This window comes from Hydra vulgaris, chromosome 14 (genome assembly GCF_038396675.1).
Source record: "Hydra vulgaris chromosome 14, alternate assembly HydraT2T_AEP".
NCBI lineage: Eukaryota > Metazoa > Cnidaria > Hydrozoa > Anthoathecata > Hydridae > Hydra > Hydra vulgaris.
The window spans coordinates 17,266,487-17,292,805 of NC_088933.1; the positions used below are offsets into that span (position 1 = coordinate 17,266,487).

The following is a 26,319-nucleotide window of genomic DNA, read 5'->3' on the forward strand; positions in this document are numbered from 1 at the left end:
AAAAATTCAAAATATATATTCAACTTTATCTAAATGGGAGAAGAAAAGAAAAATACAAGATTATTTTTGGGTCATTGAATAATTTTGAAATGAAAAAAAAAATGACAGAAGATAAGAATAAATATGGTACTTCATTCATTTCACAAGAATAAGAATTTAAAAATACAATATAAGCAAATATATGGTGGCGGCCATTTTTTTGAGATGGTATTTTAATTTAAACTTGTGAGTCATTTTATTGTATATGAAATGATTTGTTAGAGACTTAGAGAGTTTTGAGTTTTAAGTTTCTTGAATGAAGTGCAGAGGTTGCCAAAAAAATGTCTCAAATTATTCTAAAATTAAAAAAAAAAAAATTTGTTCAGTTCAAAATTTTTTTGATAGCCAGAATCCACTAGTTTTTCTCGGCTCCGGTTCCAACTCCTGCAAAAACTATCGGATCCTCGGCTCCAGCTCTGGCTCCGGTTCTGCAAGCCTGATATATATATATATATATATATATATATATATATATATATATATATATATATATATATATATATATATATATATATATGTATATATATAATATATATATATATATATATATACACTCTAAATTTAAAAGTGTTAAAATACACTAAAATGGTGTGCAGTATGAAATACACCAAAACGGTGTTAATTTGCACCGTTTTAGTGTTAATTTACACCGTTTTGGTGTAAATTTACACCATTTAAGTATATTTCATGATGCACACCGTTTTAGTGTAATTTACACCGTTTTGATATTTCATGCTGCACACATTTTAAGGGTTAATTTACACCGTTTTAGTGTTCATTTTTGGCGTTGATAACAACATACATACACAAATTATTATTTATAAAATACATAAAACTACATTCATGTTTACGTTCTACTCATAAAAAAAAGCTGTTTTTATAAAAATGTTTTTATCGTACAATTACAATAAAGATTTTAATAGTTGATTTGCCTTTATTGATAAAGGAAGATTTTTTTTTTAAATCGCAACTGCCAACATGTCCTAAATGATTTTGATCCTGAAGGATATTCCAGGTTTAACGCATAAAAAAAACATAATTTGGCGTGTATAATATCAACAAGATACTTTTTTTGGGCAACCACAACACCTTCAATGCATAGAATATATTCTTCTCCTTCAAGATAGACTGTAGGCTGCATGTCGGCCGATTCGGGTTTTTGCTTAACAATAACAGAGCGAGGATTTAAATAATGATTAACAGCCATCAAAAGGTCGTCGTCATCATATTCCTAAAATATCGTTAAAAAAAATTTATAAACACCTTTTTTTAATACATGAACAAAAAATTTCATAATTTTTAATTAAATTAATATTTACTGTTATAGAAACACCATAGAAACAACCTAAACTTTTATCGAAGCAGCAAAAAAAAACTTTAAACTATATGACATACCTGTGGTGTCTTTAAAGCCTTTCTCAGAAGATCTCCGTTTGAAGCTAAAAAAGCTCTGCAAGTAGGAACTTTAAGACCACCATCCAGTTCAACCTCTTGATGCCAAAGTTCCTCGCTATGAATGATTGCTGGAAAACGATTTATAATATCAGCAACTTTAGGGTAGCTAATAGAAATCCATTCTTTGCGTTGACGAAAGGTATATTGCATACGCTTTTTGAGAAAATCAACATCTTGCTCGCATTTCCTCATTTCAGCTTGCATAGCTTGCTCATGAAATTGATAGCTAAAATCATCTTCTCCATCATTATCAGCATTTTGTGTGACAGTTGTAACAGAAGAATTTATTTTACGCCTACACACATAAATACGTATATCAATAAATCTCTCTCTCTCTCTCTCTCTCTCTCTATAAATAAATATATATATATATATATATATATATATATATATATATATATATATATATATATATATATATATATATATATATATATATATATATATATATATATATATATATATATATATATATATATATATATAGTGTGTATAAGTCAATGTGTGTACTTACCATTTTTCATAAAAATTGCTGACCAGGACATTTTTTACAAAAAAAACATACTTACGAGGCCAATAAATACCGGATACACAAAAATGTTCCCGTAAATAACTCTATTGGTATAATTATGCTTTATTTACTACTTACTTGCACTGAAATGCTTTTTTTTCTGGCAATAGGTTTCTTCTAAAGTTTTTAAACTTATTCATTAGACACTTCACATCGAGCCATCTCCATTTATGTCTATGAGGGTTGGATACCGTAGAAGCATTTTATTCACTACTGCCCTAAGATCTTCGGGATAAGGATACCTTTTAAAAAAAAAGAGTATAACTACTGTTAAAAAATAAACCAATATAATATAAGGTCAAATTATGTTTTGCACTTTGATTTAAAATAATGTCAAATTATTAAAAATTGTAATTAATATTATTATATTAACAATGTGGTTTTGCAAATTGACATAAACAGCAGATCTACATTCTGCAATCTTGTAGAGGATGTTAAATTGACTGGGATAGGCTGATCTCCATTAAATTGAGGAGTAAAATCAGGAAGCTCTAAGGTAAGCCTCTTACGATAAACACTCAAATTTGATTTTTTTTCAGATAATTGGGTTAAAGGAATATTCTTTGAAGTCAATGGTGGTGAAGTTAATACGGTATTAATTTATACTTTCAGCCTCCATTACACTATAAAATACAAAACAATGAAGACTAAAAATTTGACATATATATATATATATATATCCAATTTTTATTGTAATCTATTATCATACAGTAGTGATCTATTCTAGTTGTAGTGACCATTTAATCAAAGAGAAGTGAAAATCACTAACCTGTCATCAAATAGAAGTGTCATGTACGATTGTGCTCTGGAGGAACAAGATTTGCTGAAACAATACAAAATACAGAAAAACAGGAATAAATAATAAAAAATAACAATACATACTCTAATTTAATGTTTAATATATCAAATTAATAAATAAAAAGGCTTTATTTCAACGGATTGTGAATCACTAAATCATTACAATTACTACAAAGAAGTTCATTTATATAGCACAGTAAAAATATTTTGGCACAATTATATCACATTCTTTAATCAAGTATATTGGCAACGGATGATAGTCGTGTAAGTCGTCGACTGTTACAAAATGTATTTTGACAATCTAATTATGTAAAAAGCTTGAATGTGTTCATCATATTCAACTGTAGAACATAGTTGACACTGTAAGAATATTGTTGAACTGCACTTGTAGATAGCAATAATGCAATAACGCTAGCAAACACCTGAGGCCTAAGAAGAACGCAGTCACCAATTGGGTACAAAATAGAATTATAACTTGCAGACTTAGCATAAATTATTTTAGTAAGCTGGGGCCAGTTTGTGTTAAAGACTTGCTAGACAAGAAATGGAAGAGAGGACACATCAATTTCCGTAGTTCCTTTAAGAATAATTTCTACATCAACAAAATCATTTCTTGTTCGATTATATGCTGCCCTTTTCTGAAATTTGCATGCCATTGTGTATTGGATATTTTTAAAGTTCTTCGAGTTTGACGCAAACTTCTTGTGCAACTGATGGACTCCTTCAAAACGCAAACAAAAGGCCACACTGAGGATTCCGTGCTGCTCAAGAAGATGAGGGTAATGCACTGTATAATGTTGTTTTGGTGATACAGAACTATTGGGAAAATTTTCCATTACTGATACCAAGTGTCTTCACATATTTCCTTGAACTTTGGTAGTTGTTCTATGTCAAATGATGGTGCAAAACTAATATCCACTAACTGACGCAAAAGCTTCCATGTACTCCACACTGGATCACTTTTATGAAAGTAATCAGCAAAGAGAACACCAAATAATCTCATAAAACACCATATTTGAACTGCTTTGCCCTTAATTTCTTTTTTCACCACAGGCCCAGGTTTATTTGTTTTATCAGCACCTTTGAATTGAAATGTATTCATCAAAGTATTGATCTGTTTCCAAGTTATGAACTTGCTTTCAACTACATAATTCAATATTAACTTCATCTCCTTCGGGCAACATCCTTCAAGTAGATCATGCATAATGTCAGGAGGAAGAGATAGAACAGGGTGAAAATTCTTGAGACAGTGAAGCGGTGAACAACAAACAACACCATAAGCAGTACTCAAAGAAGCATCTTTCTGAACCTTTTCTACTATAGCATTATGATTACTGACAGTTCGTAAAATGCAATCTTTTGATGCAAATAATTTTTTCAATTTGGGTTTAGTTATCATACAATAACGACATGGTCTAGAAGAGTTAAAACCATATGTAAAACCACCAATGAGATGAGATCCTAAGTTACCTCCAAGAAAGCTAACAAAACATACAGGGTAATGTTTATTCTGTATATATAAACCATTTGATTGTAAATCATTTAAGTCATTTATGAACACTTTAGGAATAGCTGGAAGGCCAAATTCTGTAATGTGTCTTGCTGAAGATATCAGAACAAGATTGTGATGCTTTAACTGACTTCTATACTTTTTTTGCAAATTTATAATACAAAAATAAAGACAGAATGTCTTGTGTTTTGTTTGAATTTGTTGCCACAAAGGGTTTGAATTAGATCCAAAATCATCTGAGTATAATATGATTCCTATACTTTCTGGATGAATAGCAAAAAACTTATTCTGCTTAAGTAACTTTCCATGTACAAAATCATCGCGAATTTTTGGAGGATTTGTTATTGAATTTGCATTCTTTATTGCAGATAATTCTAACTGTTCAATCATATTAGCTGAAGACAAATATTGTTTGAGATTTTCTTTGATTGGAACATAAATGTAGTGTTTTTCTGAATTTGAAAGAAAAACTTTTTCTGGAATTATATAAGAAAATTCATTTTTTAACAGAAATTCATACTTTGATTTAACTGAACATGTTACAACAGATGGACCCATGATCTCATTGAAGTCTTTTATCATGCATAAGTCTGATAAAATTTCATTGAAAGTGGTTTCAGGAACAAACTTCCTGCAAGTAAATTTCAGCTTCAAGTCACATAAGAGCTTTTCATAAGACGGTTGTACAACTAAACTTTCTGCTTCCATAATTTGATTTTCAGTTGAATTAATAGTAATATCTTCATTCAAGAGTGGATCACGTATGTTTGTAAATGGTAGATTAGTCAGATTAATTTTATGCTTCCTTAATGAATGTAATGTTAATGAGCTATAACACGAAAATTACTGGTAGCGAACATGGCATTTATATTTTTGCATAGGATGGAAGTGATATATGTGACCACAGAGTTTTCTTTCATTTACGCACTTGAAAAAGCAGTATGGACAGTAGTGCATTGGTAGATCACTAATAAAATATAAATAATTATTTGTTTGTTTAAATGCAGATTCTTTTTTTACAATAATTATAAATTGTTTCTCATCAAGAATTAAAAGAACTACAACTAAAAAAGTAACAGACATGATAATTAGTACAGCTCATTTTTTGAAATTGTTAAAAATTGAAACAATTAGGATTTTTTTTATGGTTATCAGTGCCGTACCCAGACGTAATCTATACCGTTTAAACAGTAGGGTACCCTAACTTAAAATTGCATAAATTATAAACTTCAACATTACTAAATAAAGGAATGTAAATGCAAAGAAAAATCACTCTTGTATTAAACTTCAACAGAAATAAAATTTTATAGCTGATAAAAACAATAGTTTTTGAACTTTTTTTTTTTTTAATTTTTAGAAAGTGAATATATTTTCTTTATTATACTGATATTATTAATCGAAAATAACATGCATTGAATAACTTTAATATATACTTAATTCATAATTAAAATTGTATTGGCTTATACTTTTAAGATAATGTCATTAAAATCATTTTAAATGATTTCCAATTTAATCACTTTTAAATAACAGAAACATGTTTTTAAATAACGCCAGCATTTTAACACTTATAAAAGATATTTCCAAAGAAAAAATTTTGTAATTATTTATATTATTTAAACTTTATTATTATTTATATTATTTACATTTTTGTTTATATAATTTAATAACATAACTCTTATTATTATATAAATTCTATTATAAATTTAATGCATATGTATTGCAATTTTTTCTTATATCATTATTAGCAGTGAGAAAAAATTTAAACAGAAAACTGTAAAAAAATTGTAAAAAAAGATAGAACCCTTATTAATCTGCCAAGATTCATGTTTTAAAAATACAAGCGGTTGCAAAGTTCTCTTAAGCACCTCACCTCCTCCCTTTTTATATTCTTTTTTTTTTTATATCACTCATTACCATATCATACTATCATATTTTAATATGTATATGTGTTTATTAAAGAATTACTTCATTTCTTGAACTTCCAATAACTCAGGAGTAGAAGTGATGGGATCATTGTGTGATTCAGGAGAAGTATGATCCTGAATAACATGGAACAATTTCTAAAAACTGAAATAAAAAGTTAATGTTAATAAATAATACAATGTCATTCAATGAAATAATGACATGATTATATAGTAACACTCCATTTAATCAAAAGCTATTACCTGAAATATTATTTCAAAAGTGTGATAATAAAAAATATACACTATAGTATATAAACTAGATGAAAACACTTGTTTTTTTTCCATTATTAACCCAGATAAAAAAAACTAACCATCTTAAGAACTACATAAAATAAGTTGGGTATTAGGTTCCAGTTCGTGCAGCATCTTATCTTCATCAACTTCCCTTCACCCTCGTGTGCAAACAATAGTTGCATTTGTATTCAGCTTAGAATTAGCTAACACAAAATATTTATAAATTAGAGAACCCTATTTATAAATATTTTTTTATATTACAACCATAATTTATACTTAAACCATAGGGTTAAATATAAATACTTAACTCTATGGTTTTATTACCTGTAAGTAATAAAACCATATGATATTTCTTAAACTTATATTTATGTTAGTTAAGTAAATAACTATATAATTTATTATAAGTTATTATAACCATATAATAATGATAGTATAAGCTGGTTATATTAATAATAGTTGAGTTATATTACCTTATATTCAATAAACACCATTTGAGGCTATATTAACACCAAAACGGTGTAATTTTACACTTTTTAATTTATATTATCTTATAAGTATACCTTATATAATTGTATTACCTTAGTATATACTCCTTATATAAGTATATTACCTTATATAAGTTTAGGAAATATCAAATGGAATTAGTCCCTAATGTGGTATTAACAATAATACTTTTACTTATATATATATATATATATATATATATATATATATATATATATATATATATATAATAATAATAATAATAATAATAATAATAATAATAATAATAATAATAGTAATAATAATATTATTTATAATATAACTTTTAAAAAACAAAATTTACCTTTTTCAAGAAACTGTGCAAGTGTGGTTCCAGGTTTAACAACTATACCTTTTGGAATATCGGATGTAAATGATGCATATACAGGAAAAACAGGCATTTCTAATTAATTTTTTTTTATTTTCTAACACATAATAACAACGAGATAATAATCTTTCTCACTTGGAATTTAAATAAAATTGAAGAGTTTTTTTTTTGTAACTGCTGAATTGACCTTTAGTAAACTATAAATTATTGTGAATAACTAAATAATAACTAAACTCTTTATTGATTAGAATTTCCACTTTTTCCCATTAATCAATTTATCGAAATTCTTTTAATAAACTCTTTTTCACGTAATATAAACTTTTTCCGCGTACAACAGTGGCATCCTTATCATTATTTAGCATTTTTTTATAATTAGCAAAATCTAAATGCAAATCGATTTTTATACAAAATTAACAAAGCAATTATTTAATTATGTATTAGACAAATATTAATACATATTTGCTCACTGATTAAAAAAATTATGCTATTTTTTTGGCATATTTTTAGAATTATTTTTATATTACATCCTTAACTATTAAAAAATTTTTTTTGGATTTCCTAAATGTCCCTTCAATTACTTCAATTCAAAGTTGATGTCATAAACTCAATTGTTTTTGACATCAGCTGCTGATGTCAAAAATTGGCACAAATAGGGTAGGGTGGGGCAAGATGCCCCCCTTAACAAACTTTAGCGTATATAACAAATACTCTTACATTTTCTTGTAATTTTTCTTTTTAATATCAAAGTCTACTTATAAGAGAAGACATTGGTAAGATAAAACAACTACTTTATTACTGGTGATAAACTTTAAAATTAAAAAAACTAATAATTGTGCAAGGAGACATCTTGCCCCAGCCGTGGGGCAAGATGCTCCAAAGAGTGCATCTTGCCCCAAACCTTTTAAACAGTTGTTAAAAATAACTATCAGTTAAAATAAAAGCTAATAATAGTTCTTTATTAAAACTCTTTACATTTTATTAAAATAACTGAAATATAAACCCTGCAATTATTCTATGCAATTGTCTTGAAGATAAATAACTTTTTTTAATTTATATCACTAACATAAATGTTCAAATAACATATACATGATTATGATTCACAGTAGTAGCATAAGTCTGAATCATCTGGACCACATGAAAAGTGGTACCAAGATGTACATTTACTACATTGTGTCCAATCATCAAATGGTGGCACATTGTATGGACAAGAGCATATGGTGCATAGAGTTGTATCAGTGATAAAAATTTCAGAGGCAGAAACCATATCTTTCTTCTTTTTCATTTGTTTCTTTATGCCATTCTGTCTTTCTGCTTTCTGCTTTTCAGGCTTTTTCACCTTTTTTGTCTACAAATTTATTGATTTCATTTTTTACTTGATCACCTTATTAAGTGCAGCTTTTTCTTTACGCAAGATGACTGCTTGATGCTTTTTTTTTTACATTGTTTTCATGCTCTTCTTGTTGCTTCTTAAAAGGTGAAGAAGTAAGGTTTTCAGCTGACTCTGTCTTTCTCTTTCGTTGTCTTAAAACAGGAATTTTGGGACATAGAGAAATCTTTTCCAAAATATTCAAGGGAGAATTAAGGCCAAGATACTCATCAACAATTGGCAAAACTGCATCATCAACAGCCTTCAATTTTGCAGCAGTAGTTATTGTGCTCATGACATTTGCCAACTGTATAGGTGCAACAAGAGGCAAATTAGGCAATTCACTAGATTGCTGACAGATTTTCAATGGCTCAGCTTCATTAGTGAGCAAAGCTGCTTCAAAGGCTTCATCATTAAAAATAAGGTCATTTATTGGGTACAAACCAGAGCATCTAAAACCATTGATTGCTTTGTCAATGTTTGCAGTAAAGTTGTAGGCAGTTGCAAAAATACCTGCCATGTCAAAAAATGAAATTCTACGCCCCTGATGTGATAACATCCAGTTGCTTGCTGCTGTATTGTAGCCAACTTTTAATGGTTTAAAAAATGTACGATCTAAAGGTTGCATCTTGTGTGTACAATGAGGTGGAAGAGTTATGAGATGGATCCCATTGTCAAGACAAAAGTTGATGGCCTCAAGTGTTTTGTGACTGTGATGACCATCAAGTACAATTAATTGCTCATTAGTTTTAGATGCATGAGTCACAGCAACAAAATGTGTTAACCATTCAATGAATAAAGATGAATCAGTCCACCCACTGGAGCTAACTCTAATAATTGAGCCTGAAGGTGCACCAACAGCCAGCCTATCAGTCATTCGCTTACAGGGAAATATAAATAAGGGTGGGACATAAGTGCCACTTGCACTCATTGCACACACAACTGTCACAGTAGCACCTCTTTCTCCACTAGTTATTTTCGAAACTTGTCGTTTGCCTTTCGTTGCAATTTTTTTTCCTGGCTTATGGACATTTGTGATTCCAGTTTCATCCATATTCCAGAGCTGTTTGGCTGAAAACTTATGTTCCTCAAATAATGACTTGTATACTGAAAAAAACTGATTTACTTTTGGTTTATTGAAGCCAATGGCTTTGCTTATACTGGTGGCTTGTGGAGTTCGAATAGAAAGTTGTGGATTGCGAGACATGAATCCTTGCAGCCAATCCACTCCTGCCATTTTTGACTCTTTATTAAAAGGATTATCGATTCCCATTTGCTTAGCAAAATCATATGCTAGGCGACGCACATCTATTGTTGTCAAGCCAAATAATGCTGTTTCCATAATCTAAACTTGTGTAACAATCTTTAATTCAAATTCTTTACTAAAAACAGGAAATTTTCCACCCAGAGACAAACCACCAGCTACTTTTACTTTTCCATCTCGATGACGCTGTAATGTTTTTTTATTAATACTAAATTCTTTATTACATCTAATGCTGACTTTATTCTATCATTTGTTGCATCTCTCTGTGTTTTTCGCACATAATTTCTCACCATTATTTGTAATATTTAAATATGTATCTAAAGAAATATTAAAACTTTAAAATTTTAATTATATAAACATACCAACACATACACAGTATTATATAATTATTCAATACATTATTATTTTATAGATTACATAACATCTATAAATTAACTCTCTTTGAGTTAAATAAGAACTTACTAAAGTTACATGTACATACAAAATTACTCAAGATTATTAACAATAACACGATGTTGCAATTATTAATGATGTTGCATGCTAAACACAGCTCCTTTTAGTAGAAATTGTATTATGCGCATGTAATAATTTATGATATAATAATATATAATAATATATACAAATATGCATTGCATTCAGCTGAATGAAGTTGTATTAATACAACTTCATTCAGCTGAATGCAATGCATATTTGTAAAAGTTTTACAAATATGTATTGAATTGCAGCAATAGCATGTGATACAGGTTCATTTTACTTAGCATATACATTATAACATTTACTTAATACATAAAATTATTTTAAAAAGCTATTTATAAATATGTATAATAGTTATCAACATATAAAACAACATATAAACATTGTCAATAACTAAATTAGTAAACGTCTTTATGTTCTAAACACACTTTAAAAATGGTAGAAATTCCGTAAAACCATGACGCAAGAAGCCCTTTGAGGGCATCTTACCCCACGTAACCGAGGACATCTTGCCTCATCTGTAGTGAGTGCAAGTTTAATACAAATAAAATTAATTTTATTGCTAAGTTATAAAATTTCTTAACTATATATTATTGTGGGATAAATTCTCTATAAAACAACACATTTCTTACCTTAATCGCATAAGTATTGCCAATCCAATAAACATTCAAAATTAGAAGCATTTTACTAACAAAATACTCCAAAATGTAATAAACCGATTTAAACCTCACCTACCAGCAATATTAAAAACATTTTTTATTCCACGATTTTGTTTTAACTTTATGAATAGTATTATAGAGGGATAAAACATTACCGTCCTATGATACTCTCACATAAGCAAAAGACTTCTTGCCCCACGGGTCATCTTGCCCCACCCTACCCTACCGTTGATGTCAAAAAATCAGCCGCTGATGTTTAAAATTGGCAAAAATACTGAAGGCAAAAATTGGCAAAAATACCGCTGATGTCAAAAATTGGCAAAAAAATCCGCAAAATTGGCAAAATTTTCCAATTCCCTCCCCCCTCTCTCTCTTGTCACAGTGAGAGATGCATTTTTTAAAAACTGAAATTTACGTTTTTAAACTTCAATTATTTGTGTTTTCTGCTTAGTATCAACTATTACTATTATATACTTTTAAAAAGTAAAGTTTAAGTTTTTCTTATATAATTTATTATTTCTTATTAAATCTTTTTTCAATCAAAGTATCAAACAAAATAAAACTACCACTAAAATGCATAAAAGGCGACGTGCAGCGTCATAAATACAGTTGAAACGGTTTTTTATTGTAAATTAAAAATTCTCCTTGTTTACAGCATTAAATTATTCAATAAATGGCTAAAAACCGAAGTTTTCACATTAGTTTCCACTAATAGCAATTTACTTCCTGTCCCCAGGGGCGCCTTTATCCATTTTATTGCCAGGTCGGCGGCGACCGAGGCAAACTTAGTTGCAGCGCTCCCTTTCTCAAGTAATAGTCAGGTATAAAAGCTTCAAAAAAAATTTGAAGCGGCACCTTAAGGAACGACCCTGCCTGTCCCATAGTATTAAGCTAAAACTTGAAAGGCGTAAATAATAAAATCACCGAACATTTATAAAAAAAACAAACTACCCAAAATAAATCAGCATTTTTTGAAAACGAAAGAGCCTAAACGCGGTATTTCTCTCGGCACCCCCCTCTCCCCACTTTAAAAATTATGGCACATATTTCAAATTTTACACAGTTTAAAACGGTGTAGAGATTTAAAAAAGGTGTTATTTTACACCGTTTTAATAAAAATAAACCTCCAGAGTGTATAATTACACTAAAACGTTGTAAAATTACACCTTTTACTTAAATCAATTTCAATAAACACCGTTTGAGGTTATATTAACACCAAAACGGTGTAATTTTAAACCTTTTAATTCAATTTTATAAAGTTTTTCTACTTTTACACCGTTTTACACCTTTTAATAAAACGGTGTAAAACTGAGATTATAATTTTGAAAAACGGTGTAAAACAGCTTTACACCATTTTACACCGTTTTACACAGTTCTATTAAAACGGTGTAAAAATAAAAAAATGTTACATTATTTAAATTTTACACCTTTTTGAAACGGTGTAGTTAATGAAGAAGGTGTTATTTTACACCGTTTTAATAAAAATACACCTTTAAAGTGTATAATTACACCAAAACAGTGTAAATTTACAACTTTAGCTTAAATTTTTTTCAATAAACACCGTTTGAGGCTATATTAACACCAAAACGGTGTAGTTTTACACTTTTTAATTTAGAGTGTATATATTTTGCATAATCTAATATAATATAAGTTAAATATAGTTGGCGATTAATTTACTAACAATATCTAAGCAACTTATTTATATAGGGTTTTTGTATAATCAATGACATATATTAATATTAAAAAAAATGTTTCATTGACAGTTGTCACGGTATAAAATCATGTGTAATGTTTTAGTTACATAGTCTACATCTGCAAGTATCTGCAACCAAAGCTGTTTTTAACTCATTAAATATATTTTTTTCAGTGAATATCAGCTATAAAAATCGTGGCCAAATATGGCCGAAAAAGTATAAGAATAATATTAGCAAAAAAAAACGCAGTTATTTCAACCATTAAACACACTATCTTTGATTGATCATAAAATGAGTCAAAAACGTTAAAGAAGATAAATAGAAATGCCAATTGATAGCCGATATATGTATTAAAACTACAATTCAAATTCGTAGTAATATAGATTACTTAACATTAAATGGCAAAACATATAAAAAAAATATTTTTCTAAACTTTTTAAGAAAAGCGCTTGACAGCCTATAATATTATTAAGGGTGACAACTTAAAATTAAAAAAATTTTAGTGAAAGCGCATTTTTTGATTAACAATCCTTATGTTTTTATGTAAATCAATATGTTACGTTCATTGAATAGTAGTTTTGTATACAAAAATTGAATAAAAATAATTTTGACTTTTGGCACACCATGGCCCACTGTGGGACGTAGTAAATAAAGAAAGTAAGCAAACTTTGACAAATCACGATATTTTTAATAGAATCGAGATAAACGGAACTGCCGATTGTTTTATAACTTTAAAAGATCACAAAGCCAACTTCATAACCAACCCTACTGTGCGTCTTTTAAATCATGCAAAGAATGAGGTAGGAAGATTGTCCAGATTTATTTTATTCAATATCAACTCGGAATTAAGAATCAGGCTCTGTTTCAACCAATGGAAAATTACGCAGAATGTGATAAATTGGTTCTGAAAAATTGATGATAAACACCTTTGTAAATTTTTTAGTAATCGACATAAATGATTTTTATCCGTCAATTGATGAAAACATGCTAAATAACGCAATTGCCTTCGCCGAGCAACATATAATTATAGACGAGCAAAGCAAATCCATTATACGTCATGCAAGAAAATCTTTCATTTTTACCGGTGCACAGTGGGCCAGTAGGTGGACAAAATGGGAAAAATTTTAGTTGTCTAATCTTGAAAACCTATTTAATTTTAGTATCTACATATATTAGGAGAAATCTATTGATAATTTATTTATATTAAATCCCTTAGTTACCAGGACTCTAGCCATTTGAATATTGAGATAAAATAAAAAATTAAAAAAATTATAAATAAATAATTAACGGTGACATCAACGTTGTGTTATATTTCAATTACATCTACGTTTTTGAAACAAAAAATTAGTACATGTTATTCTAGAGTATTTAGAGATAAGAAAAACCAATGTGTGAAATAAATTTGTCATAGCATGTTATCTCAGTTATACTTTGAAAATCACAGATTAAAAAAAAAAATTTCTTAAGAAACTTATTTTTTGCCGCACAATAACTAATAATTACCATAATTTGCCATGTGTTGTCTTATATTTATTTGAGCTATATGATGCTTCAATCGAGTTTTAATTGATTGCTCGTCCTCTTAAATCCCCGTTCAGATTTTATGTATGTTTTAACTTGGTTGCTATGGTACTAAATTTTGCATAGCAACAACATTTTTACATTAACGTTGTTTTAACAGTATTTTACTTGCGCTAAATACACAATATTGGGGGTATGTATTAAAATGAGATTCAGAATTCTTATGAGGTTAACTTTTTTTGGTTACTATGGATACCTTACTTTGCATAACATAGCAACAACATATTTTCGGTAGTTGTTAGTAATTTAATTACTAACACTGACATTAATTTAATTACTTTTAATTTTAATTACTAACACCTGTAGTAACTTAATTACTAACAAGTATTAGTAGTCCAGGCGGCATATATATTATAACATTTTACTTTTAAATACAAAATACTTGTTACAATAATTATTTAGATATGGTTTTGTTAAACTTAGACATTCATAATTTTCTCCAAAAAAACAATCTTAGTATTTCAAAACAAAATATTACTGAAGATATATTAAAATTTATTCAGCCAAAATTTGCTGATTTTAAAGACGTTGATTTTAGACATGCTGTTCAACGCTTTGTTTACTTGTATAAAAAAAAGTGAAAATCTGCAAACTATACTGTGAAAAATTTTGAAAAGAAGTTTGTGAACTGGCTTAATGAATATTTAATTGTCAGAAAAAAAGACAATCAACCAACTGCAAGTAGACGTGGTCGAAAACCAGTTGCATTTGATAATAGTTCTAATAAAACTAAAAAACGGCGTCTATCTTGTTTAATTGAATCTCATTCATCCAATGAATTATTTTTTGCTGCTAATAAAAAATTTAGAGATGAATCTGTTGTTATTGCTGCCAAGAATGTTTTAAATATATCAAATACAGATAAAGCAACTAAATATTCAGCAGACGAAGCACTGGCTTTAATAATTGATGCAAGTCTGACAAAAGCTTCCTATCAATTGATTAGAAGCGGAGCCTTGGAGAAAGAATATAACATCTACCCCGCTTACAATGATGTCAGAGATGCAAAATTGAAATGTTATCCTGCAAACATAACAGTGGAGGACTATTCAGCTTCAGTTCCTTTAAAAGATTTAATGACTCATACTTTGCAAAGAATCTGTGCAGTTCAGGAACCTGTGCTTAGGCACTTGATATTGAACGACAAAGCAATAAAAACAATGACACTAACGTGTAAGGCTGGTTTTGATGGTGCTACTGGCCAAAGCATTTATAAACAAGTTTTATCAGAACCCGACATTAACAGAGATTTAAAGCGTGAAGAATCATTATTTATTACTTGTCTTGTCCCATTGGATTTGACTGGATTTAACAACAGCAACAAAAAGGTGCCTATTTGGAGAAATCAAAAGTCGTCCTCCACAGCCTATTGTAGACCCATAAGATTTGCATACAAAATGGAATCCAAGGAATCTGTGATTGAAGAAGATCAGTACATTAAAAGTGAGATAGAAAACTTGGGTATGATTTTATTAGAGGTTTGCGGATCTTCTATTGAAGTGAATTGTATTATTGAACTTACAATGATTGATGGGAAGGTTCAAACAATATTATATGAAAAAAATAACTCATACCAATGCTGTTCAGTGTGTGGTGTCTCTCCAAAAAATATGAATAGTCTTGATATCCTTAATATAGATTATACTAACAGAGAGTTCAAATATGGTCTTTCCAGTCTTCATGCATGGATTCGATTTTTTGAGATGTTATTGCACATTGCATATAAAAAAGAAACAAGAAAGTGGCAAGCAAGATCTAAAGAACACAAAGAAAAGGCATCTGTAGCTAAACAAAAGATTCAGACTGATTTTATGAACAAAATGGGACTTGTTTTTGATTTCCCTAAAAGTGGTGGTTCTGGAACAAGTAATGATGGCAATACCTCAAGGCGTGCTTTTGCAGCATATGAACAAACAGCTTGAATTCTGGGTATTGACCAAAACCTTATATTCAGATTTTACATTATCTTGGTAACGCTCTCTTCAGGATATGAAATAGACTGCTTAAAGTTCAAAGATTATTGTTTTGACACTTTTAGACTATATGTGTCCCTTTATCCATGGTATTACATGGCTCAATCAGTTCACAAAGTATTGATACATGGACATGACATAATTAAAAGCCTTACATTACCCATCGGACTTATGTCAGAGGTAGCTCAAGAGGCTAGAAATAAAGACTTTAAATCTTATCGCGAAAATTTCAGCCGAAAAACATCCAGAAAAGCAACAAATACTGATCTTATCAATAGACTCCTAGTTTCCAGTGATCCTGTTATTTCATCATTGCGTAAATCAACATCACACCAAACAAATCATAAAGCATTTCCTTCAGATGTTTTACAATTACTTAAACAATCTTCAAACGATAATATTGTTTTATAATTTTTTGATGTAATTTAAAATTGATAACGTTTTCTTGCACTATTTTTTGCTTTTATTATTCCTAAAACATTATTTACCTAAATACTCAATTTTTATTCAATATAGGTGGGTCAAAAATCCGATAAGATATTCAAATATCAATTTACCACTTTGTAACTAAGGAAAGTATCCGGTAACTAAGCAATATAAGTATCCATAACAACTAAATTTCAAAAATTATTACTTTTGTAAGAAGTGTGATCTCATATTGGTACTCATGCCAAATTTAGTGAATATAGCACTTATAAAATATCTGCAGATAACAAAAGTAGGTTGTTGCTAAGCAAAATAAAGGTATCCATAGCAACGAAATAAAAAAATATTACCTTCATAAAAAGCGCAGACATCATATTAGTACTCATACTAATTTTAGTGAATATAGCTCTAATATTAAATTAGTTATGAATTTTGTCCAGTAAAAGTGCATTCTGGCCCACTGTGCGGTGGCATATCATGGATTAAGAAAAAAACATAATTGTTTGATGTTACCATGGGAGCCTATGATGGCGCGGAAGTTTGCAAACTAGTTGGGATTTTCCTTTTAGATCAACTTTCGCTGTTTTACAACAAAAATGATTTTGGTTTATATCGAGATGACGGGTGTTTTTAAGAACAAAAATAGCCATCGAATGGAACAAATAAAAAAGTCGTTCAAGTTTTCAAACGTAACAATCTCAACATCTTTCTCAATTGCAATCTTAAAATTGTTAACTACCTTGATTTAACTTTTAATCTTACTCAAAATTCATTTCAACCATATTACAAGCTTGAAAATAACCTAGGTTATGTACATGCTGATTCTAACCATCCGCCTAGCATAATAAATAATCTTTCAAAAAAAATCGAGCTAAGGTTGTCCGCCAACTCATCAAGTGAAGTTATTTTTAATAAATAGACACACCTTTATGAACACTCAAAAATCTTTATGAGTACCATAAACAACATCCATAAAAGAAAAAAAAGAGCAGATACGGAAAGTATTTACGAAGAAGTATTGAAACATTTTGAAAATCGGCTTGAAAAATTACATGTAAGTGAGTTTCTTAATTTACTTGTATCAAAAAACCTTTTAAGTTGCTCAATAAAAAATGGTAAGGAGTCGTATAAAGTACTTATAGTTCCTGAAACAAAATTAGAACCTGATCTTTGTATAATTAATCACAAAAAAGTTAAAACCTTAGAATCTGAAATTAAAATTTTGAATTACGAATTAAAAAACTTAAAAAGCAGTGAAATTAGTATTTCAATTTTAAAAGATGAAAATTTATTTCTAAAAGAGGAGTTATTGGAATTCAGGAAAATTATTGCCGTTTTAATCGATAAGCTAGAAGTCAAATCAACCGTGACTGATTTAAAATCAACTTAAAACTTAAACTTTTTAAACGATTTTGATTTTAATAGCCCATTAAACCAAAACTCAATTAATTCACCAAAAGCTGAAACCATTAATGCCTTCCGGCAACAAGCATGTAGTATTAAAATTATTGATAGTAAAAGTAAAGAGATTAAAGACCGTTTAAATAATGACTTAGCAGATGTTCGCCGTCAATTAAACATTAAATATTAAAATTTTAAAAAATATAATATTCCTGAACTAGCTGTATCCTCAAACTCAAACAATAATAAAACTATGCGTAATTCAATAAATAATTTTGAAAATGTAACAAATCAATTCGTCTCAGTCAGAAAAAATTATCAGTCAGACTTTTTAAAGTATAAAAATCTTTCATCAAATGGTGTTGTTTCGACTTCAAGATCCCTTAGTACAAAAGCGGTTGGAAATGCAAAAAATACAAAAAATCAAATAAAAAAAGTAAACAATGTCACTAAAATAATCAATCCTCGTAATAATCAAACAGATGAATATAAATGGCCAGTAGGAACGACGCTAATATGTGGAGACTCTATTTTGATGGGGATTAACGAAAAAAAAAATGCATAAGCTTGGAAAAGTAAAAGTAAGAGTATTTAGTGGTGCTACCATTGAAGACATGCATTATAACCTAGTTCCACTTTTAAAAAAAGAACCTTCAAATATTATCCTGCATGTTGGAACAAATAATTGTACAAATGATTCGTCTGAATCTGCTTTGGCAAAATTAAAAGATCTTGTTTCCTTCATTTCAAAATCTAACCCTTCATGTTCAATAATTTTATCTACACCAATTCGTCGTTTCGATAATGCTAAAGCTCAATTAACGTCGCTACACTTAGCCGAAAAATTAAAACTTTCTAAATTTAATATTATTGATAACTCTAATTTGTCTAATGAACACCTTGGGCTACGTGGTCTTCACCTAAACACACGGGGATCAGGTAGACTTGCCATGAACTTTATTGCATATCTAAAGTCTATTTGATAGACATTCCCCTATAGATTCTTATCACCAATCTACCTTACCAAGTACTATTGAAGAAATTAGTCTAAATTCTGATTTGGATAATCTAAGGGCCAAATATCCCAAAAATATCAGTTTAGCATTTTTAAATATTAATTCAATTCGTAATAAATTTTCAGATATTGTTACCTATATAAATAAAACTGTTGATATTAGGTGAAACCAAGTTAGATGACTCCTTTCCAATAAATCAATTTTTATATCCAGGTTATAAAACGCCTTATCGGCTTGATATCTCTCAACATAGTGGAGGTCTTCTTGTATACATAAATGAAAATATCATTTCTAAAAGATTAGCTAAAAAAGATTTCCCCAGAGACATTCAAATTATCACTTTTAAAATTAAATTAAGAATGCGGAAATAATGCTCATAATAGCTGCTCATAATAGCCGCTTATAAACCCCCTAATCAGAACTGTGACTATTTCTTCAATCACCTTAAAGGAGTGCTTGACTTTTATTTGCAATCATATCTTGATTTTATTCTAATAGGAGACTTTAATATACAACCTTCAGAAAAAAAAAAGAAGGAATTCCTTCAACTTTATCAATGTATTAATTTAATTTAACAACCGACTTGTTTTAAATCGGTTAATAACCCTTCCTATATAGACCTTATCCTTACTAACAGAAAGCTGAGCTTCCAACATTCAAATACCTTTGGTACGGGTGTGAGTGATCATCACCATTTAATATACACCATGCTAAGATCCACTTTTTGTAAGTTACCACCTAAAAAACTTATTTATAGATCGTTCAAAAATTTCTCAAGTGAGATTTTTGCCAAAATACTCCGTTTCAACTTAAAATCTTGTTATGATATTAGTACTTTTAATGAGATATTCAGCAATTTGCCTAATATTCATGCCCCTCTTAAATCAAAAATCCTAGGAGGTAACAATAAACCTTTTATAACTAAAGACTTACGAAAAGCAGTTATGCTCCGCTCTTCATTATATAAAAAATTTTTAGTTGATAAATCAGATTTTTCAGCTCTAATGTACAAAAAACAAAGGAATTTGGTGGTTAAGCTTAACCGAAAAAATAAGAAGAAGTACTTTGAGCAAATCAATACACTTTCGACTTTAAATACATCTCTCTGGAAGCTAACTAAGCCTTTCTTTTCGGACAAATCTACAAATTCTAACGAGCGTATCACTTTGACTGAAAATAGCAACATTATCTCAGACAGTTCTTTGTTGACTAATATTTTTAATAAATGTTTCATAAATGTTGCATTGCCATCAAGTATGGCCGACCATATTAAATGGTCTTTTTCTCCTTGCACTTCAGACCCAGTTGAGTCAGCTATAAAAAAATATGTCGAGCATCCTAGTATAAGAAACATTAAAAATAAATTCAAAATGAATGCACATAATTTCAAGTTTCATTGTATTACACCTAATGATATTACAAAAATTATAGGGTCTATAAATGAAAAAAAAAACAAGTGGTGAAATACCAACTTTTATGTTAAAATCTTATTTAATATACTTTAGGGATAGTCTTACAGATTGTATCAATAATAGCATCCTAGATGGAACATTTCCATCATTTCTAAAAATGGCGGATGTTATACCGTGTCTTAAAAAAAATGACCCAACAGATAAGGCTAACTATCGCCCTATAAGTATCCTACCCGCTCTCTCCAAAGTTTTTGAAATGATCGTTTATGAACAGATTTTGTTATTTATGGAGCCAAAATTTGACAAACTTTTGTGTGGTTTTCGTAGAGGTTATAGTAAAAACATCGTATCCGTTTAAACTTCGTTGTAGCAAAAAAATGATTCTACCTTCAAATGGCTCCAAATATAAGGATACATGTTGTACTATATTTAAAGCCATCTCGTTATGGAACACTCTAGATAACAAGACCATGTCCTCTAAAAGTTCTGAGGTGTTCAAAAAACATATTAAAAATTGGTATGCAAAAAATTGTTATTGTAAAATCTGTCGTTTTTAATTACTATTTTTATTTATCCTGACATTATAATACAATATTTACTCATTTTTCTGTAATGAAACGGTTGTAATTTGAATTTGAATTTGAATATTTTTAATGTTATTTTTAACGATTTTCATGTGAGTGTGTATTGTCTATAATTGTTAAATGTGTTGATTTTAATTAGTTTATTCTTGTTAAAACTATTGTAACCATCAACAAAAAATAAAGTTTTTAAATTAAATTAAAAAAATACATTTATAAGTTGACATAAACCAAGCATAAAAAACGTTCTGAAAAATAACCACAAACGAAACATAATCTGGTACAATCCTCCATTTAGTCAAAATGTTACAACCAAAATTGGTCAAAGGCTTTTTAACCCTAATTGACAACCATTTGACTAAAAACCACAAACTACACAAAATATTTAACAGAAACACAATTAAGATAAGCTACTCCTGTATGCCATTCTATTATCAACTCACACAACAAAAATATTTTTATATGGTGATGTAAAATCATCAGAAAAAGCCTGCAATTGCATTAAAAATCTCTTTGTCCACTGAACAACAATTGCTTGTCTAACAACATTTTGTGCAGCATTTTTGGTACTTAAATTTTAATTTTCCGCTATTTTATTATGTGGTTTAATGTTATTTATGTGATAGTAGAAACCAAACTTGTTGTTTGGGATAAGCCCAAGTGTCACAACATTTTCTTTAAATCAATATGTAACAATTAGTAATAACGTTACTTATGTGATTTAAGTATTATAAATATATGTATAAAAGTTATTATCAATATATGTGTAAATTAATTACTGCAAGTGGTGTGACTTGCAAAAAAAGTACAGCAAGTGGTTTGACTTGCAAAAAAGGTATTGCAAGTGGTGTGACTTGCAAAAAAGTACAGCAAGTGGTGTGACTTGCAATAAAATTACAGCAAGTGGTGTGACTTGCAATTTTTTTGATAAACGGGTCTGGCTTACGCTCTCGTCGTGTCTATCGTTAAAAAGAATTATTATTTTGTTTCATTGATGGAATTTAAAATTTTAATTGTTAACTAAAAGCCAAGACAAAAATTAATCATTGGTTTAGTTCAAAATAATTTAATTTAAAAATACTATTTTTAGGTTGGGAGGGGGGAATTTAAACGCTCTTTTTACAGAAAGAACGGATCCTCTGATGCATCTTGTAATTTTTTTAATGTTATTTTGTTTTGTTTTATATAATAGCAATTTAAATATTTTTCTAAATTACATATAAAAATTTGATTCTTTTTTTAGGTTGGAGGGACGTGGTGGCACACCTTATTTCACTGAATCAATGTGTGTATTGCTAGTTACTACTAGCAATACACACATTGTAAAATAAAGTTTTTGTATTTGATACTAAATTTATTTATTTTAATAGAGAAAAAAAATTTCTTCGAAAAGATTTTTTCATTTCAGGGTGTGTTAACACCCTTACGCCCACTTACACCCTTACACCCACCCTAAGTCTCATATTTGGCAGTGGTCTGGAAGCAAATAACAACTACTTCTAAAAAATAATATGAAAATTAACTATTTTACCAAAGAAAAAACTTTTTTGGAAAATAAAATTTGCATTTATTTGCGGTGTAGGTGTTGGTTCGGTACCCCCTCTAACCTCCCGGATACGCCCGGTGGCTAGAAACCAACATAAATTTGTAGCACACTCAAGTTATAGGCGTTTAAAAAATAATTGACAAATTTATATTAATTTTAGTTAAGAAAAGTATTTTTTTGACCACAGTTTCTTCAACAAATCAAATACCAATATATCAAAAATTCATATTTAAAACGTTATAACTTTTTGTCAAATCATTTGATTTTGATTTACTTTTAAAATACTGTAAAAAAGCTCTTTCCAAGAATATATAACAATCTAATATTTGATCAATTAAAAAATTTCACGTAGCATACCTAATATATATATATATATATAATAATAATATATATATAAAATAATATTATTATATTTTTTAAAAAGTTATATTATAAATATTATATCAATAGCAAAATCCAACTTTTGATAAAAGCATTACAAATTTTTCAGTAAATAATCAAAGAAGATTCAATTGTCAACTTTTGTAAATATTTCTATTTTTTTTTTGAAGCTAAATGTGTACCCAAAAATGAGTTTGAAAAATCATCACTTATGGCAGTTTAACATTTTATATATAACTGCATTTATTAATACAGGGTGGGCCAAAGAAGACCTACTATCGTAAAATCGAAATAACATTTTTATTTTTTAACATATTTATTTTTCTCTTTTTTTAGGTTATAATTGAATTCTTGAAGATGCAGTGCAAAACAGCGCGTTAAAATTATCGAGTTTTTCTATTCTTGTCAACCGTCAATTTTTCTATTTTTGTCAACCATCAATGTTGTCGACGATCAATTGTTTTGACGCAGCGTAAATATCGGTAACATTTTAATTCCAGAACAGCTCCCGCAGCCTTCATGATTATGAGTTTGGTTGGTTGTTTTGAGGATCTGGGTTCAGTGGCCGACCGTCCTGGACGAGGTGCCCATCAAAATTTTCGCACTGAAGATAACATGGAAACTGTGTGGCAGAGTGTTGCACATGATCCATCTGTCTCAACTTGCTATCGTTCCAGCCAATTGGGCATTTCCAGAACGACATTGCATAGAATTTTAAAGTTGGACCTTAAGATGTACTCATACAAAATTCAAATTGTGGAAACACTACTACCGCAAGATCACCAACAACGACTACTATACACTATTCGTTTTACACAATTAGCCACACAAATTTATTTTTTAAATAATGTTTTGATGTCGGATAAAGCATATTTCCATTTAAATGGTTATGTCAACAAACAAAACTGTAGATTTTGGGGCTCTGAAAATCCAAGAGCAACACACCAGCATCAATTACACCCATCTAAATGTACAGTTTGGTGCGGTGTTATGGCCACTAGAGTTATCAGTCCATATTTCTTCGAAAATGAGGATGGAACGCCGGAATCGATTTCAGGAGCTTCTTACAGAACAATGATTGAAAACTTTTTGCGGCCAATGGCGGAGCAGAATCCTAATTTGTGGTTTTAAAAAGATGAAGCAACTCCGCATACTGCTAGACAAACTATGGACCTGCTGCGTGAAATTTTTGGCGAATGTTTGATTTCAAAAAAATCAGATTTCCCTTGGCAACCTCGTTCGCCAGATGTAACTGCGCCCGACTATTTTTTATGGGGATATTTAAAAGGCAAAGTGTAATAAACCAGAGACTATTAGACAGTTGAAGTAAAATATTCGAGACGAAATACTGAGCCTTCAAACAGAAACATTTTGTTGTGTAATGGAAAACGCGTTAAAAAGAGCCAATCTCTGTATCGAGAAAAATGGTAGACATTTCTCTGATGTATTTACTGATCATTTCTCTGATGTATGTATGACATTTCTCTGATGTATGTACTGATCATATTTCACACATAATTTTTTTGAAATATATTTAATGTATAAAAAAAATTAACCAAAATAAATAATTATTGCAAAAGTTATCCACATTTAACATTAGTAGGTCTTCTTTGGCCCACCCTGTACAACGGAAATTTCCTTATTTGAAAATTTAGCCGCATATACGGAAATTTTCCGTACATAGTTTTTTTTTGGTAGTTATTTAGGTGCTCCCAGAAGTCCTTACGGTCTTATCACAGAGCACCGCGGGAGAACATTTAACAGGAAGTTCACGCCTCCTTCCGTACCAATGTCGCCTGTTGGGCTAGAGCTGGCGTCGAACCTCGGACCTCTGGGTTCTGAGCCAGAACTCTAACCACTGCGCCACGGCTGCTCATCATAGTGCATCCGTACATCCATATATGGATATACGAATACTTTCCGTGCAAGTAACAGAATATTTTTCCGTTTTTTAACGGAAATTTTTAACAGTGTAGGAAGCATAAATCCAAACTACCCAAGCAGCCAGTACCGTTGCGCAAAACATGTTTTGCAGTACTTGACGCAACTGCATTGAATTTGCAACGGAGCCAACCACAATTTGCGTTAATTGATCCAATAAAAAGTATAGATATGGTTTGTATTACGTTTTTAAATGAGTTGAAAATGAAATGTTTGTAAAAATTTAGCTCCACAGAATAATTTTGTAGCACTATTTAGTATATAAATAATATACTTAGAAGTACTAACTATATTTAGCAGTGATGTCTTAGAGCCGGAACGGTCCGGAACGCCGCTCCGGTAATATATATGTATATATGTGTGCGTGTGTGTGTGTGTGTGTGTGTGTGTGTGTGTGTGTGTGTGTGTGTGTGTGTGTGTGTGTGTGTGTGTGTGTTATTCGACCGTTCCGGCACTTTTATTTTCTGCATGACACCACTGATATTTAGTATATAAATATATACCTATTTTTTAGTATTTATATACTTTTTAGTATTAATATACTTTTTACTAATATGACAAATAAATTTTAAAAACTTTTGGTTTAAAATAGTTATTTTTTTTTATACTATAAGATAAAATTTTTATTTTAAATCAAAACTTTTTTTAATTAATTTGTCATATAAGTAAAAAGTATATTAATACTTTTATGAGATAAAAAAAATTTGTTAACTTTGATGATTTATGAATACTTATATATATTATAAAAATGAGTGAACCAAGAACCATGAATCCTTGTGGAACACCCCATGTTGTATTCACTAAAAGATGAGGTATAGAACCTTTATTGTAAACAAACTGTTTATGGTTAGTAATTGTTGTGCTTAAATGTTGTACTTTTGTTGCTGTTATATAAGTTCACGGTTAGTAAGATAACTTTTAAACAACTACAGGGTTTCATCTCTAAAACCATATGACAGTAGTTTTTTTAACAGGATTTGATAATTTTAAAATGATTTAATGATTGATGAACACCTTCTGCGTCACTATCATACATGATAGTGATATTATGCATAATAAAGCAATGTTTTTCCAATGGTTGCAAATGTGAGCTGTAACATATAGAGATAAGTCGCCTCTCGACCTATGATTTACTGCTTCTTGCGTACTTCTTTACTTCCTTTTACTGGTTTTTACGTTTCTT

General features: G+C 29.5%; 3 protein-coding genes across 5 annotated transcripts; 1 reads left to right on the top strand and 2 right to left on the bottom strand.

Annotated features, from left to right (window-relative positions):
* Window positions 1-842: 842 nt before the first annotated feature.
* Window positions 843-7,521, bottom strand: LOC136091205 (uncharacterized). Of its 3 annotated transcripts, XM_065818265.1 has the most exons (7): window positions 7,398-7,521; window positions 6,649-6,774; window positions 6,339-6,440; window positions 2,835-2,888; window positions 2,144-2,307; window positions 1,435-1,789; window positions 843-1,270 (listed from the first exon to the last, which is right to left on the bottom strand). In XM_065818265.1, the coding sequence occupies exons 5-7, from the start codon at window positions 2,203-2,205 to the stop codon at window positions 974-976; spliced, it is 714 nt and encodes a 237-aa protein (XP_065674337.1). In that variant the 5' UTR covers window positions 2,206-2,307; window positions 2,835-2,888; window positions 6,339-6,440; window positions 6,649-6,774; window positions 7,398-7,521; the 3' UTR covers window positions 843-973. The 3 variants fall into 3 exon arrangements, with proteins under 3 accessions (XP_065674337.1, XP_065674336.1, XP_065674338.1); XM_065818264.1 differs by lacking the exons at window positions 6,339-6,440; window positions 6,649-6,774; window positions 7,398-7,521 and having other exon boundaries at window positions 2,835-5,994; XM_065818266.1 differs by lacking the exons at window positions 6,339-6,440; window positions 6,649-6,774; window positions 7,398-7,521 and having other exon boundaries at window positions 2,835-5,585.
* Window positions 7,522-8,511: 990 nt separating this feature from the next.
* On the bottom strand, window positions 8,512-10,129 carry LOC136090950 (uncharacterized). The gene is made up of 2 exons (XM_065817927.1): window positions 8,861-10,129; window positions 8,512-8,766 (listed from the first exon to the last, which is right to left on the bottom strand). Exons 1-2 carry the CDS (start codon window positions 10,127-10,129, stop codon window positions 8,512-8,514), a joined length of 1,524 nt encoding a protein of 507 aa, XP_065673999.1.
* A 13,591-nt stretch (window positions 10,130-23,720) lies between these two features.
* LOC136090951 (uncharacterized) lies at window positions 23,721-24,326 on the top strand. Its single transcript, XM_065817928.1, has one exon. It carries the CDS (start codon window positions 23,721-23,723, stop codon window positions 24,324-24,326), a length of 606 nt encoding a protein of 201 aa, XP_065674000.1.
* The last annotated feature ends 1,993 nt before the right edge of the window (window positions 24,327-26,319 follow it).

What these genes read in the sequence shown, in the direction of transcription:
- LOC136091205 (XM_065818264.1), bottom strand. Translation starts at nt 5,081, where the DNA reads ATGGAAGCAGAAAGTTTAGTTGTACAACCGTCTTATGAAAAGCTCTTA.
- LOC136090950 (XM_065817927.1), bottom strand. Translation starts at nt 10,129, where the DNA reads ATGGAAACAGCATTATTTGGCTTGACAACAATAGATGTGCGTCGCCTA. An exon ending in AAGAAGAGCATGAAAACAAT is followed by an intron (nt 8,767 to 8,860) that starts GTAAAAAAAAAA and finishes ATAAATTTGTAG; the next exon opens with ACAAAAAAGGTGAAAAAGCC.
- LOC136090951 (XM_065817928.1), top strand. Translation starts at nt 23,721, where the DNA reads ATGAGTTTGGTTGGTTGTTTTGAGGATCTGGGTTCAGTGGCCGACCGT.